Source organism: Capsicum annuum, chromosome 1 (genome assembly GCF_002878395.1).
Source record: "Capsicum annuum cultivar UCD-10X-F1 chromosome 1, UCD10Xv1.1, whole genome shotgun sequence".
Taxonomy (NCBI): domain Eukaryota; kingdom Viridiplantae; phylum Streptophyta; class Magnoliopsida; order Solanales; family Solanaceae; genus Capsicum; species Capsicum annuum.
In genome coordinates, this window is record NC_061111.1 from 83,822,691 (window position 1) to 83,838,993 (window position 16,303).

Below are 16,303 nucleotides of genomic sequence, written 5' to 3' on the forward strand. Positions count from 1 at the left end.
CGGTTTGCGGGTGGAAAGCAGTACTAAGCCATACTCTAGTACCTAAACCCTTTTAGAACGACTTCCAAAAGTGGGATGAAAATGGAGAACCACGATCCGAGATAATAGAAATTAGAGCACCGTGCAACTTCATGATCTCCGCAAGATACAACTTAGCATAATCTTCTATCGAGTAATTTGTCCTCATGGGCAAAAAGTGAGCGGACTTGGTCATTCTATCAACAATAACCCAAATAGAATCACATTGATTATGAGATCTAGGAAAAACGGTAACAAAATCCATATTAATTGTCTCTCACTTCCATTCGGGCAACACAATTTCTTGGTATAACCCACTGGGCCTCATGTGCTCAACTTTCACTTATTGACACACCATACACTTGGCCACATAGTTAGCCACATCACATTTCATATTGCTCCACCAATCTAAGGTCATGATACATCTTGGTGGAACCAGGATGAATAGCATAACGAGATCCATAAGCCTCGGCCATGACCCTTTTCCTCAATCCATCGACGTCAGGAACACATAGCCTACCTTGGTATCTCAAGATACCATTACCACCAATCACAAAGTCTGAAATTTTATGTTGACCCACATTACTCTTGATTTTCATCAAGTCGGGGTCCAAAGCTCGCTTCTCCTTTATCTCAACAACAAGAGAAGACTGAGATATCGAAAGCACAAATACACCACCATTCTCGGAGTCCGTAAGTCGAACTCCAAGATTAGCCAAACGGTGAACGTCCTTCATCAATTCTTGCTTATCCTCATCTACATGAGCCAAACTTCCTATGGACAATCTACTAAGAGCATCAGCAACTATATTCGCCTTACCGAGATAGTAATGAAGACTCATATCATAGTTTTTTAACAACTCAAGCCACCTTTTTGCTAGAGATTTAACTCATTTTGGGTAAACACATATTGGAGACTCTTATAATCGGAAAAGATATCGACATAAACCCCATAAAGATAATGTCACCAAAATCCTTAATTCAAAAACCACGGCTAACAATTCTAGGTCGTGAGTAGGGTAGTTTTTCTCATGAACTTTTAATTGCATAGAAGCATAGGCAACCACCCTACCATGTTGCATCAACAGGCAATCGAGACCGACACGAGAAGCATCACAATATACCACAAAACCATCACTACCCTCGGGCAAGGTCAAAACTGGAGCTAAAGTTAACTTATCTTTTAACTTCTCAAAACTACCCTCACACATATCCAACCATAAGAACTTGGCTCTCTTTTGGGTTAACTTGGTCAATGGGGTAGCTACAGTAGAGAAACTCTCTACAAATAGTATAGTAACTGGCTAGACCCAAGAAGCTCCGAATATCCATTGGAGTCATAGATCTAGGACACTTCTTAACCGCCACAACCTTTTAGAGATCTACCATGATCCCTTCACTAGAGATGACATGACCAAGAAAAGCTACGACTTTCAAACAAAACTCACACTTGGAGAACTTGGCACGGAGGCGATCGACATGATCCATCTCACTCTAAGAATAGTTTAAGATATCATCAATAAAGACAATGACAAACATATCCAAAAATAGACGAAAGACCCTATTCATCAAGTCCATGAATGCCGTCGGGGCATTGATCAACCCAAAAAACATGAAAAAAAACTCATAGTGATCATACCAGGTTCTAAAGGCAGTCTTAGGGATATCTGTATCCCTAATCTTAAGTTGATGATGACCTAATCTAAGATCAATCTTAGAGAAATACTCCGCACCCTGAAGTTGATCAAACAAATCATCGATCCTAGGAAAAGAATATTTATTCTTTACGGTCACTTTGTTTAACTATCGAAAATCAATACACATACAAAAGGAACCATCCTTCTTGCGCACGATTAACACATGAGCACCCCACGAAGACACTAAGGTGGATAAGACCTTTATCTAAGAGGTTTATCAACTGCTCCTTAAGCCCTTTTAGCTCTGCCGGATCCATTCTATAAGGAGGGATAAAAATCGGATAAGTGTTCGGAACAAGATCAATCCTAAATTCAATTTCCCTATCAGAAGAAACACTGGGAAGATCATCAAGAAACACCTCGAGAAACTCATTAGCCACAGGAATGGATTCTAGAAAAGGCCCTTCTAAGTTAGAATCTTTAACTCAGACCAAATGATACAAATACCCCATTGAAATTAACTTTTGGGCTTTTAGATAAGAAATGAATCTTCCGTTAGGCACTAGGGAACCACCTTCCCTTAGGCACTAGGGAACCACCTTTCCATACAATGATCGGCTCATTAGGGAATCGAAACATGACCCTACGGATCTGACAATCTAAGGAAGCATAGCAAGAGTGAAACCAATCCATCCCCAGAATGACATCAAAATCAACCATGCCCAACTCTATTAAATCTATAAGAGTATTTCTACCACCAACTGATATCACACACCCCTTATAGACCCTTCTAACAATTACAAGGTCTCCGATCGGGGTAGAAATAGAAGTAGGAACTGATAGACTCTCGGGACCAAAATCAAGATGCACAACCACATACGAGGTCACATAAGAAAAAGTAGACCCTAGATCAAGCAAACAATACACATCACAGGAGAAAAGTCTTAACATACCCGTGACAACATCGGGAGACGACTCAAAATCCTGGCGAGTAGCAAGTGCATACAAGCAGTTTTGGCCAATACCGATGCCAGAAATAGAAGCGGAGGCAGACATAGAACCCTTCAGTAAGAGAGTAGATGGAGTAGCAATAGGGCCCTTGTTGGCCCAAGAAGCTGCTAGAGAGGAGCACTCATGCTACATGTGCCCAATCTGACCATAATAGAAATATTTGTTACTCCCCTTCTCACACTAACCACGATAATTGTGACCATAAAATCTGCAATGAGGGGGGTAAAGTCGACTAGGCACCACTAGCGTAAAATTAGGCACCCCGTGCTCGGGACCCATTATTAAATTGAGACCGATGATCACCTAAAAACTTTAGGTAAGGAGAGCGAACACTAGCCAAGAAGAAAGAACTTGAACTCCCCCACTTCTTCGTTGCCACTTGCCACCTTCACCACCACTATGCTCAAAAGGCCTAAATTTCTTTCTTTGCCTCTCACTAAGCTCAACTTGCTTTTTTTTCTCTTTTTCCACATGTTGAAAATACATAATCAACCTAGAAATATCCATGTTTTCGATCAACAAGGTCATCTTGCTCGTAAGGACTAACTCACAGGACAATCCTAAGACAAACTTACGTATTCTATCCCTCATACTAGAAACCATCTTGGGAGCATATGTTGACAATTAATCAAATTTCAAGGCATACTCGTGATCGGATATCCTTCCTTGCTTCAAGTTCTCTTCTGCCTTTGCCCCCCCCAACTCTTGAGGAAAGGGAAACATTTCCTAAAATGTCTCATAACTCCTCTTTTATAAGTGTGGCACACTTCACACCCATAAAAAAAACTCTAATCGACACGGTATTGTGGACACACAACTGACCATGAACCTAGGATCTGATACCAACTTGATATGCCCCAAAACCTGACTATGTCATATGGGCACCTCAAGCCCACATGAATCGGAGGTCACCCCGATAACCCATCACAATCACCACATCAATCACAAGGGTCGGGTGAATCCTGACCTCATAATAAGATAGAGGAAATCATAATAGAAGTCGTAACTTAACAATGCCTGACCATTTCATAAATATCAATACACTAGCCGATATACCCAAGTCCACAGTTATCCACAATACTCTATACAGCCCGGAGTTTAGAAATGTATATGTCGGGATAAGCCCCCGACAATAGCCAAACTAAGTCAAAATAAGACTAAGTCTAAAGATAAGACTAGAATGAATGTCTTCCGAAATAAGAAAGCTCACCACTCCCAAGTCAATGCACGAATCACTTCAATCACCTAATCACTGCATAAGAAGGAAAGGTGATGCTTCGACCTCTAAGTCACGCGGGGACATAGCGTTCGGAGATAATTAGCAGTTAGAACGCTAGCATATAACTCAAGGATAAGGATAAAGTAGCATCATTATTCAACAACACACCAATATATCATATTCCATCAAATTCATACACTTTATCCTTACATAGAGGTATATCACATACACATCAAGAAATCAAGGATTAACAAAATTCTTGAACATACATTCATTATACATGGTGTAGAAGACTCTGACCTTCCACACTTACTTTCAATAATTCTATTTAGGGATAGGACTTTAACCACAATCACATACCATTAGACAAAAGGCTTTAACCATGCTCACCATTCATTAGCCAAGGACTTTAACCACATACACAATTATTCAAACAAGGACTCTAACCACACATATTCATCTAGGCAAGGGACTCCAACCTCGTGCTTATTTGTTAGACAAATAACTCAAACATCATGCCTATTCATTAGACAAGGGACTCTAACCTCATGCCTAGGGACTCTAATGGCAAGCCATATCATTAGGCAAGGTACATTAACCTCAAGAGATCTTTTTATGTAAGGGACTTTAACCTCGAGCAATATTGTTGGGTAAGGGACTCCAACCTCAAGCCATTCATAAGGCAAGGGGCTTCAAAAGGGACCCCAACCTCAAGCCATTCATAAGGCAAGGGACTTCAACCTCAAGCCATCATAACTATCATTAGTTGACATTGGGAATTTAACCCTTTGCCCGTGAATCAATATTTATTTCATACAACACTAAAGGACTCTAACCATATAGCTAATTCAATACTATACGTGACCACATGGTCCTTATGGGATCCTTCATTACTCAACTTTTTCAATAGGCCATTGCCTCCAGTCAATCCATTATACAATTTAAGTTATAGTCATCAAGACCCTCACAATTATTCATATTTCATTAACCAACTTATACTATATTCTCACCACACTTGGTTCAACACACAATTCAAATACATTATCATGTTTAGGGACTTCAACCCCTTATTAGTCAAAAACCCAACATGGTCATCAATTATATAATGTATAGCTCAAAATACTTTTGACATACCATTTATTAACTATTCATACTTATTGGACCATTGCCCTAGTTCAAAATATCACTAACATGTGACTAGACAAGTCATTTAGATATTTCCACAAACACCTTATGCGCATACCTTTAACAAAGCTATTTTTATGGTAGAAATCATAAAGATTAGGGTTACTCAACACCCTCATGTTAAATCACATACAACAAGCACCCATATATGCAAATCACCATCAATGATATGTAAAAACATAAGTCTAAGCAAGAATCAACATTATTCACCATTAGGCAACAACACCCTTTTCATTTGATTTCAAAATCACCATTCACACTTACTAATACAAGTGTGAAATACATGGGTTTAGAGTTATTTAACAAGGGGGAGAGGTATATGACTCAAACAACTTGATTCACCCAAGAATCTTGACTTCACTTTGCCTCTTGAAGATTACCCTTGAAACTCTAACCTCCAATCCTTCACAAATTGTGTTTGAGAGAGAGTTTGGATGTTTGATCCACTCAAAGTGTGTTTAAGGAGGCCACATACACTAATATAGTGAAAGGACTTAGGGTTTTAGGCCCGGGAAATGACCACAACGCCCTTACTTAAAAGTTGTAAAATGAACCCGTGCAGGGGTATGACTCACCTTATGAATCGTACCCTAGGGTACGAGTGGTACAATGACTCATACCCTAGGCTACTCCTAGTTCACCTATATTGTTACGGTATGATCACATACCCTTGAGTTGTATCAAAAGGGTACAACTCAACCCCTAACTCGTATACACCACCCATACCCATAACAATCCACTCAAGCTAGGATATTCTTCTATACGATCATGTTGGATACAACTCGTATAGTTAGGGTATGATTGAGGAGGGGGTCACTTATACCTAGGATAGTGAGTAACCCTCACCACACTTCCTAAGATACGAAAAATGAGAGGAAAGAGGATACGACTCGTATCCAAGGGGTACGACTCATGCCCTTAGTCGTACCCACCCCAGTGACATCAAATGGAGAATTTCTTTCAATGGTTCAAAGTCTAGGTGTTTCTGACTCGAACCCTTAATCCATAACGACCTCCGCACCAGCTAGCGCGGTTTCCAGTATCATTCACTTAGACCTTTACTTTTACGACTTAACTACACAACCCTCTTTTAAAGCCCAATTAAAATAATAATTACATATTTTCATTCTTTGAACCATATTACACATTAAGGCATATACTATCAGTATCATCATACTAACTTACACTTGCAAGGTAACAATAACATACCTAAACAATTATACCACTTAGGAGAATTCACAACCCTCTTGGTTCAATTAAACCATATCTTGTGAAAACTCAAATCCATAAGATTCAATTCAACATCATAATGTCATAATTTCAAGAACAGTTCAATTCCCTCTCATAACTAAAAACCAATTTCACAATATAGGGTTGGGGTCATAACCACTTCAAGAGTTACAAGTTTGGGGAAAATCACAATTTCCAAGTTCTTTCACCCTACCCATGCACCCAGATGTTCGAAACCATATTTAAAGCATTGAAAATCATAATTAAACCATAGGAAAATATTGTTCAACAATAAGCATTCAAAACCCTCAACACTTATTTCAAAACCATAACAACTCCATGTGAGCAACACTTTAAAACATGTGATTTTAACAAATTAACAATGAGGGAAGAGTAACATGCCTTAAACACCAAGAAAGTTGGAGAGAAATCTGCCCTTGAGCCCTTAGATGACCAACTTGATGTAACCTTAGCCTGACTTGCTTGAGGGAATTTAGAGAGCCATTTAGAGTGTTTCAAAAGTTACTTTGGTTTGTTTTTGAGTGCTAATGACACCCTAAAGGGGTTATAAGACATGGATTTCAAGTTGGGTAAGGGGTAAATGTCCAAAATGCCCTTAATTTAAAAGCTGAGAAGTGTCGCCTTTGACTACGAGTCAACCGTTGACTCGTAACCACAACGTACGACTAGTCACCAGAGTCATAACCAAGACAGTCTCTAGGACCCCCACACAGTGTTGACCCTACAACTCGACTGGTACCACTCGTTATGAGACCCAACGCCTTGTAGGGTCCAGTCGTAGTCAACATAGAACCCAATTGGGTAAACATTGGACATCCTACAATTCGCACCCAACGACTCTTAACAAGTCCTTACGACTCGTAGAAAGCCATTCGTACTCAGAGCAGAACTTAGTCATTTACTTCACTGATTTGGTTACGATTCCATCCCAACGACTTGTCATGAGTCTTTACGACTCGTGTCCTCGATTCGTACCCAAGACAGAAACTCAAACACCATTCAATGGACACCAACAACTAGAGTTACCTCACCCGTCAAGACACCATACGATTCATAGGGTGAGTCGTAGTCGAGCCAGTGAGCTTAAAGCTCAAGAGTTTTTCAAGGGCCAAAATCCGAAGTGTTTCAGGCACGCCCTTAAAAAGGTAGCTAGGCAACGTGGCACACCCCTGAGCCCAAATTTTTCAGATTTGAACACAAATAACTCCATGCATTTGGCCTTTTATTCCTTGTTTTGTTGTAGCTTTTCCTCTTTAATAACAGCTTGTAAATCACCTCCATATCATGTTTATCATCTCAACAATCTTCCTACAACATAGCACACCACGTATTAAAGCTTTAAATAAGATAGAATTAAACAAGATAATTAAAATGACACATAGCTCAAGCTAAGAGTACTAGTACTCTTGTTTAAATTCTAATTAAGCATTTTGATTTTGACTTTGATTTGAACACACCTTAAATATCATAAACACATAACTTAACACTTAGATGCTCATTTATACAACGATTAACTCATTTCGTACACAAAAAGTCCTCAAAAACTAAGATAATTAAGGCTAGATAACAACACTTAGGTGCATAAATCCACCTAAGATCAGAGGCAACACTCAAATGTGTATTCAGTAAAATTTTCTTTGCATGAATATCCAAGGGAGAGGGTTATGAAAATTAATGTATGCCCATGTGCCAAATATTGATGCTATGCGGCTTACTCTTGGTTAGCCTTAAAGCCAAGTAATCATTCACCTCTTGTAAATAGCTAGTTGGGTAAGTTTTAATTTTGGATATAAATAACCATGTTTATATTGAGAAGAAGGGAAGAGAATACTACTCCATTAGATTCTCTTTTGTTACATCTTTATCCTTTGTTACTTTTTAGATAGTTTTATAACAAATTTAAAGTTTTAAAATATCGTTAATAATGTAATTTAGTAAAATACACTCTTAATTAGAATTTTTTTAAAAGGAATGTCAGTTCAACAAGGATTTTTTTTTAGGGTAGAAAAGATTTTTATTTATATTACATTACAAGGATTACAGAAACGGAACTTGTGGCAGTACCACTATAGACTCTGAAGACTGTACAACCTGAGCATCTCTACTAGAACTAATATAATACGGGTTAGTGAGGGGCTACTTCACTCTCCTAACACTTGGGACTCCATTCTTATCCACACGCAAAATCACTAAAAGTGACGGTGGAGGCTCCCAAAATAGTACAGTAGTAGAGACATTATTATTACAAACACTCCTAGCTAGTCCATCTGCTAACTTGTTCTGTTCCCTGTAGATATGATATATTTTAGGACTACCCAGTCCGTGGAGAAGGAACCTGCAATCAAAGATAACATTTGAGTTAGAGCATGTTGCATTAATCAATAAGTTAGCTAGCTGCTGTGAGTCTGTACTGATTTCCAATGGGAAGTGGATATGCTGATAAGCTAGCTGAAGACCTAGTATGACTGCATGGGCTTCCCCTTCCAAAGGTTCCGCGCAGAAGCATATCTCTTGAAACCCTAAAAGCCAGTCGCCTAAGTTATTTCTAAAGACACCTCCTAGAGCGTAATGATCAAGAAGCTCAGAATGAGCTGCACAATCAGTGTTAAGCATGATATTAGTTTGGTCAGGGGGCTTCCATTTAACGTACATAGGAATAGTACATCTCTCAACTTTTGTGGGGCCAACGAGAAACCAAAACTCAATTATGGTTAATCACATAACTTTTACTTTATGGGTGAGAGTTCGATTCCCATTTGTAATCCCCTCTCTCTACCCTCAATATCTTTGAAAATTCTAAGTATAGTGCTCCGCTCATTTTAATTTATTTGTCTTTTTTTTAATTCGTTAAAAAATGTATTTTATTATAACTCTTTAGTTCACATTTCATGAAATATATTTAAGATCAAGATTAAATAATATTTTAATATATTCTATATATTTTTAATTTAAATTATAAATCTAAAAGATTTTTTTAAAATTACATGTCTAATTAAAATCAAATAATCAAATTAAAGCTGAGGAGTGCTCCATCATTTTTTACTGGGAAAAGTCATCGTTTTCATTCCAAACTATACACGAAAAGTTTAGGTCACACCTAAACTATAGTAGTGACCTATTACACACCTAAACTGTAAAAAAGTGGAACTATTACCTCCCTGCGACACACATGCCTAAGTTCAATGAGTGGAGTGTACTCCATCGCTCCATGTCACTTTTCAGATCACTTTCCACGTCAAAAATAATTTTAAACATTATTTTTAAACAAAAGTTTTGAAGTCATCTTCCTTACCCCATTCATCTCTCCCATCACCTCTAAAAAGGAGCTCCACAAACAAACGAATACGGTAACAGAGTATCAAGCAAATCAAAATTCAAAGGTTTCTCAATAAGATGAGTCGTGAAATAGATAGCGGTAAAGAAAAAAGTGAAGGTTACTGAAATTTTATTTTCTAACGAAAGTAAAAGCTTTCAATCAATACTTAGATCTTGGGATAAAATTACAAGGATCTTCATAAGCTAATTCTCATTTATCACTTTTCTTCCTTCCAAATTACTTCAAATTTCCCAATTTGACTAAACATTAATATTTCAATATCAGTTACCAATATCTTCATTGAATTTGTGAAGAATAATCGATCTGATTTTCTAAAAATCTCATTCAAGACTGAATCTTTTTATATTCCTAGGTACAATCTTGAACTTGTCAACTCAAATGGTCTGTTTACATATCTCAATTTCTCTGAAAAACACCAAAATCAAGAATTCAATTAGCCTATTTTTGAACGAGAAAATTTCATCCAGTGATTGTGAACAGTCTCATTCTGTTATCATTGGTGTAGTGATTTTGATTGTCATGGTTAGTGCATCTGGAGTTTTGTTTTATCCTTATGTGACTCTTGTGGTGCATCAACTATTTGTATTTTTCGGAGAAGTGGCTTATGTGTTGAAAGATGAAATTTTAGGGTAGCAAATGCGGGAAGAGGAATACAAAAAGGAAAGGGAAAGTTTTATTGCCAGTTGTAAGGTGTCATTAGAATTTAGTAGTGTTGCCGGTGCTAATTTGTGGTGGTTTTTGTAACTTTGGACGTTAACAATAGTGATATTGTTATGGTGGTTGTTTGTGATACTAATGGTTGTATTGTGATTCCGATAATGAAATCTTTGATGGATTCTTAAAATTATTGTGGTGAAGATTTGAGTTTGATGATGATGGTGTCAATGGTGGTGTTGTAATGGTGATTTTGATGAAGAAGAAGCAATTGAACAAGGCGGAACCCAGATATTAAAATGAATAAATAAAAATTTTTAATTTTATTAATATTTTTTCAATCGAAAAAATAAAAAAAATTAATTTCATTAACATTTAGTTACCAATTCTTCAAACAAATGATCTTCAGTTTCGATTTTGAAAAATAAATTTGGGAAGTAGGGTTCTTAGTTTGGAGTCCCAAATTGGCTTAAATAGGAATTAGGGTTCAATAGATTCATTGGAAATTAAAAGTGATGTAGTTTTAACGTTTTTAGACGTTTATTTTTGTTATTCAAAAGGCTAAACGAGCATAAAATGAGTGTAAAAAATGTGCTTTAGAATGAGTGTCGCAAACAGATAATAATTTCACTTTTTTATAGTTTAAATGTGTAATAAGCTACTATTATTATTTAGATATGACCTAACGATAACTTTTTTCTTTTTTACTCTACATTTCTTTGGTTCCTTAGCCAAGGGGTTAATGCAATTGCAGGGAAATTGCAAGGTGTCCGCCGAGTTAACCAAGCCAAAGGAATCACGAAATGGACATTTTTGTCTTATTTTCGAAAAAACCCAAACCATCTCAGAGACAGACCACTTACATAATGCCACATCAGCTCAAATGAGCTGGCAGTATCACCCGCAGGTGAAGTAAAGAAAATGGAGTGAGAGATCTGGAAATATGAGAAAAATGAGGGGGCTTTAAGAGCAAATACGTGGTGCTATTTGAATCACAATCCGTTTATTGAACAAAATCTTCTCTTCTTATAGTTTCTCTCTCTCCAAAAACCCAAACCCTCTTTTTTTTTCCTCTCTTTATTTGCCCTCGTTTTTGTGGCGGCTCAAACTCTTCTCTGCAACCCGTTGTATCCCACCTCTTCCAGGGTTTCTCTCTCTCTCCATCTTCAGGGTTCTACGAGTCCTCCTGTGGTGAAGATCTATATCGTTATGGCCGCTGGTGCTCCCCCTGCTGATCGTATCCTTTTACCATCTATACTTATATGTGTATTCATTGCTGTTTTTTAATTGTTTTTGTTTTGTTTTTCTTCTGTTCAAATCGAGCCATGTTTTATCCTTAAAATGTTCGTGAGATATACATACATGTCCATGTTTAATTGGTTAGGCGTTTTATCTGAGTCTATTGGGCTTCTATAGATCTGAGCTTGTGAAATATGTTGATGGTGGCTGCTATGTTTGTGTGTTATTTTTTTATGTAGTCCGTATATAGTGTTCTTTGTTTTTTCTTATGCAGGACCTTTTTTTAATTGTTATTTTAAGTGACGTTGTAGGCTGTTTAGATAAGTTTTCGTCGATAAAGGATGTGTTTTTTAATTGTTTTGTCGGTTAATTCAACTCATACATGTTGGAAAATTGGGTAGATGGTTTGGCGACATACTGATTCTGTTTAGCAACAGTAGAGATTTACTTTGTTTTTGGTTTCTCAAATTGTGTAATAGTTTCCTTAATAATTTGAACTGGCGGATTCTAACTGTTACAGGCTAATTTGTGTGAATTTATTATTTACTGCATAATTTGAATAGACTTGTTTTGTTCAATCCAAATTTGATTGGTATTATTGAGAATTTCTCTTGGTTTAGTTGTTAATGAGTTCTTTTGACAAACATGTGAATTGTTTATTCCTTTACTGTTACTGCCATAGAAGCTGCAGATTTGCTGCAGAATTTGTCACTGGATTCTAGGAATAAAACTCTTGAAATTGCAGAGTCAAAAAAGAAGGCAAGTTTCCTTTAGTCATTTTGTTCAAATGATTTGTTTCCTTCAATTGATCTACAGTTCCTAATTGGAAATTTTGATCCTTTTTTCAGCCTTCTGGGAATCCGGCAGATGGGACAAACGTTCAGGCTCAGTCTATGGATCGGTCTGTGACACCTCTGTTGCCAGAATTCATGGATCCAACTTTGTGCTATGTTCCTAATAGTTATCCCTCGACAGCATATTATTATGGTATGTTAATTTTAGCTTTACTTCATGTCAGAAGAACATATTAGATACTTTTGATATGACTTTACAAAGGGAAATGATGTCTTATTTGTTTGTTTATTTATTTAATGCACATGACATGATGTTGCTTTTTCCTAACATATTTTGTTATCTGCTGTAGGATATGATGCTTCTGGTAATGAGTGGGAGGACTATGCACGATATGTGAGTCCGGATGGAGTTGATATGGCTGTAAGTTATTCTGCTTGAACTCTTGCTACAACGTTTGGTGTGTTAATTTTTTTTCCCGGAATTGGTATTTGGTATCATGGATTTTTTTTTGTTTCTGTTCAGACTTGTTTTCTAGCTTGAGCAAATATTGATTTTTCTCTGTTTGTGATTTTGATTTGGTTGAAATACAGGGAGTTTATGGGGACAATGGGTCACTTGTGTATCATCATGGCTATGGATATGCACCCTATAGTCCATATTCACCTGCTACTTCGCCTGTCCCTTCTTTGGGGCATGATGGCCAAGTTTATGGATCGCAACAATATCATTATCCGTATTACCAGCCACTCCCCCCAACCAGTACATCAAACTCTACTCCAGCTTCTCTGCCAAAAGGTGAGATCACCACCTCTGCAGCAGCTGCTGACCAAGCATCGTTATCTATGGATTCTGCTAATGGAAATTCTAATGTCATTGCAAATGGTGGTGTAAAGGGAAATACTGGATCTATGCCTGTGAGGCCTGCATTCCAGAACTCATCCTTAAATGCTAATGGTTCTTATGGACTGGGTACCTTGCCTGGAGGAGTTGCTTCAGGTTATCAGGACCCTAGACTGGGTTTTGATGGTGTGCGTTCTCCCATTCCGTGGATTGATGGGTCAATGTTCACTGATGGGCAAGTTAGGCCTGTGTCTAGTAATTCTTATACTCCACCATTTTCAAATGGATATGCTGCTCCATCGTCAAAGAATCAGAATCTTCATCCACATCTAATGGTATTTTTTTTTTTGGAGAATATTGATATGTTCTTTATCTTCCCACATTTACCGTCTCCTAGTAGTTACTCTAGTAACTGTCTTGAAGACAATTTCTCGTTGATATCGACTCTACTTTTTTATTGTCAGGGCTTGCACAACCCAAGGCCCTCGGCTGGCATGAACACAACTAATGGGTATATGAATAGGATGTATCCCAACAAATATTATGGGCAGTATGCAAACACATTCAATTCTAGCATGGGCTTTGGGCCTAACCGGTATGATTCTCGCACTACAGGTCGTGGGTGGATGACAGTTGATAACAGGTTTAAACCCAGGGGTAGAGGAAATAGTTTCTATGCCTATGGCAATGAAAACTTGGATGGTTTAAATGAGCTCAACAGGGGACCAAGAGGTAAAGGATCCAAGAATCAGAAGGGTCTTACACCAGTTGCTCTGGCAGTTAAGGGGCAGAACACCCCCCTTTCTGTAACCAAAGATGCTGAGAAAGATAAACCAAGCCTGATTCCTGACAGAGAACAGTACAATCATTCAGATTTTCCAGTGACGTATGTTGATACCAAATTTTTTATCATCAAGTCTTACAGTGAGGATGATGTGCACAAAAGCATCAAATATAATGTGTGGGCTAGCACACCAAATGGTAACAAGAAACTTGATGCTGCGTACCAGGAGGCTCAACAAAATTCTGGAGGCTGCCCTGTTTTTCTTTTCTTCTCGGTGAGCTTTCTTAGATACATTATTCTCCAAGTCTTTTTAGTTTATTCTAGTCTTACATGAAAATACATGTCTCCTTATGTTGCTTATTTTTGGTCCTTTTATCCAGGTAAATACAAGTGGGCAGTTTGTTGGTGTTGCAGAGATGGTTGGGCCAGTTGATTTCAACAAAAATGTGGATTATTGGCAGCAGGACAAGTGGATCGGCTGTTTTCCTGTCAAGTGGCACATTGTGAAGGATGTTCCAAACAGCTTGTTGAAACACATCACTTTGGAAAACAACGAGAATAAGCCTGTTACAAACAGCAGAGATACTCAGGAGGTATAATTTCAATTGTTTTAATGCTGTGAGCAAGATGGAGAAGTAGTGATTTTGTGTGTAATTTTTGGTCTCTTCTGGATCTGAGCTTGGATCACTGCCAATTTTGTATTTATCTACATCTTTCTCAGATGAAAATTGGTTTTACAAGCTGTTTCTCCATTTGGTACAGGTTAAGATGGAGCAGGGTCTGCTGGTGCTTAAGATATTTAAGGATCATATTAGCAAACAGTGTATCCTTGATGATTTTGATTTTTATGAGGATCGTCAGAAGAGGATTCAGGAAAAGAAAGCCAAGCAGCAGCTTTTCCAGAAGCAGGTAACTTACATGTGCTGTAGTTTTATTCTATAAAATGAATTAGAGAAAAAAAGCATGATGGGCTGTTTGTTCATTCAGCAGTAATGTCTTCATCCTATAATCCTTCTTTTTGGTAGTAAAATATGGGTTTTTTCTTGGTTGTCTCGGTCTCAGGTATGGGAAGGCAAAGCTACTGAAGAGAAGATCAGAGAGAATTTGAAGGCCGACGTCAAGTCTCAGAAGCCTTCAGAAGTTTCTGCTGGTTTGAACAAAGAAAATTTACAGGCTGCTGCGCAGACTACTAGTACGGAGGTCAAACTTACAGAGAATATATCAATTACAAAATCAGGAGATGATGTGAAGGGTGCTAAACCGGTCATCACTCTATCAGAAAAGAAACCTGCAGCCAAGGAGATAGCAGATAGGGTTGCTAATGGATGCTAACTTCAGCTAATGAAGGGTGGTCTGCTGGTTAAGAGGTCCTAGATTGGAGCTTTATGACTACATGATATTCTCGTGTGGTGCTTGGGTTAAGATCTCATAACCATTGGGCTGCCCTTCTTATACGTGTGGCATCTGGAGTTGGTTGTTGCTGAAAATAAAGTGTTCCCAGTGAAGGAAGGTTCAACATTGGCAAGAAGGCTAAATTTATCTGTTTTTAAGAGTCCAGGAAGTACGGAAGACCCATTTTCCCTCATGGGACAGTTACTTGGTCATAGATCGACAGGTTTCGTACCTTGGTTTGGGTTTTTAGGATAATGTCTTTTTTTTGTTTTTATTTCATTCGTTTTAGGCCATTACCTTTTTCCTTTTTTTTTTTTTTTTTTGAGTTACATGGGTTTTAGAGGTGGGGTTCTTGTTATTACTAGTTTGGCTCCCAATCCCGTCTTGTAAATCTAGATCAATCTGTTAAAGGCAATTCAACATTGCATTTATTTTTTTTTTGAACTGATAAAAAGAGCTAGAAGCAAGGTGGGATGTATTGCAATATACTCCTTCCATTGAAAAAAGAATTATCTATTTTGACTTTTAAGAAAATAAAGAATTTTGAATTTTGTGGTTTTAAATTAAATGTGTGTTATATATCTAAAATATATTAAAATGTGAAAAGTTGAAATTAAAGTATTATAAAAAATAAAGTTTTTTTTTTTTTAAACGGATTAAAAAAAAGTAAGCCATTGGGAGTAGTTAATTTTGGAAGCTGATGACGGTAACATATCACATTTTTCTTGTTCTCTTGGTTCATTTTTACTGCACATTCGACCTTGTTAATTTTGTTTCTTGATTTGTGTGTTACGTAACTATGATGCGTATGTATAGCCGTCATTCTATAAGAATATAATAGTTTCTGTAGCTAGGTTTTCTAAATGTCCCTTCTTAGCCTAGTTTTCTTGGGAAGTGGTGGTAAGATTGTTCATGTTTGTATTGGAATGGCTGGCTGGCCA

At 37.5% G+C, this 16,303-nt stretch overlaps 1 protein-coding gene across 1 annotated transcript; it reads left to right on the forward strand.

Annotated features, from left to right (window-relative positions):
* Window positions 1-11,311: 11,311 nt before the first annotated feature.
* LOC107877075 (YTH domain-containing protein ECT4) lies at window positions 11,312-15,925 on the forward strand. Its single transcript, XM_016723839.2, has 9 exons — window positions 11,312-11,549; window positions 12,234-12,310; window positions 12,400-12,538; window positions 12,696-12,766; window positions 12,937-13,521; window positions 13,651-14,244; window positions 14,351-14,563; window positions 14,733-14,879; window positions 15,033-15,925. The coding sequence occupies exons 1-9, from the start codon at window positions 11,522-11,524 to the stop codon at window positions 15,300-15,302; spliced, it is 2,124 nt and encodes a 707-aa protein (XP_016579325.1). The 5' UTR covers window positions 11,312-11,521; the 3' UTR covers window positions 15,303-15,925.
* The last annotated feature ends 378 nt before the right edge of the window (window positions 15,926-16,303 follow it).

What these genes read in the sequence shown, in the direction of transcription:
- LOC107877075 (XM_016723839.2), top strand. Translation starts at nt 11,522, where the DNA reads ATGGCCGCTGGTGCTCCCCCTGCTGATC. An exon ending in CTCGACAGCATATTATTATG is followed by an intron (nt 12,539 to 12,695) that starts GTATGTTAATTT and finishes TATCTGCTGTAG; the next exon opens with GATATGATGCTTCTGGTAAT. An exon ending in ACAGCAGAGATACTCAGGAG is followed by an intron (nt 14,564 to 14,732) that starts GTATAATTTCAA and finishes CATTTGGTACAG; the next exon opens with GTTAAGATGGAGCAGGGTCT.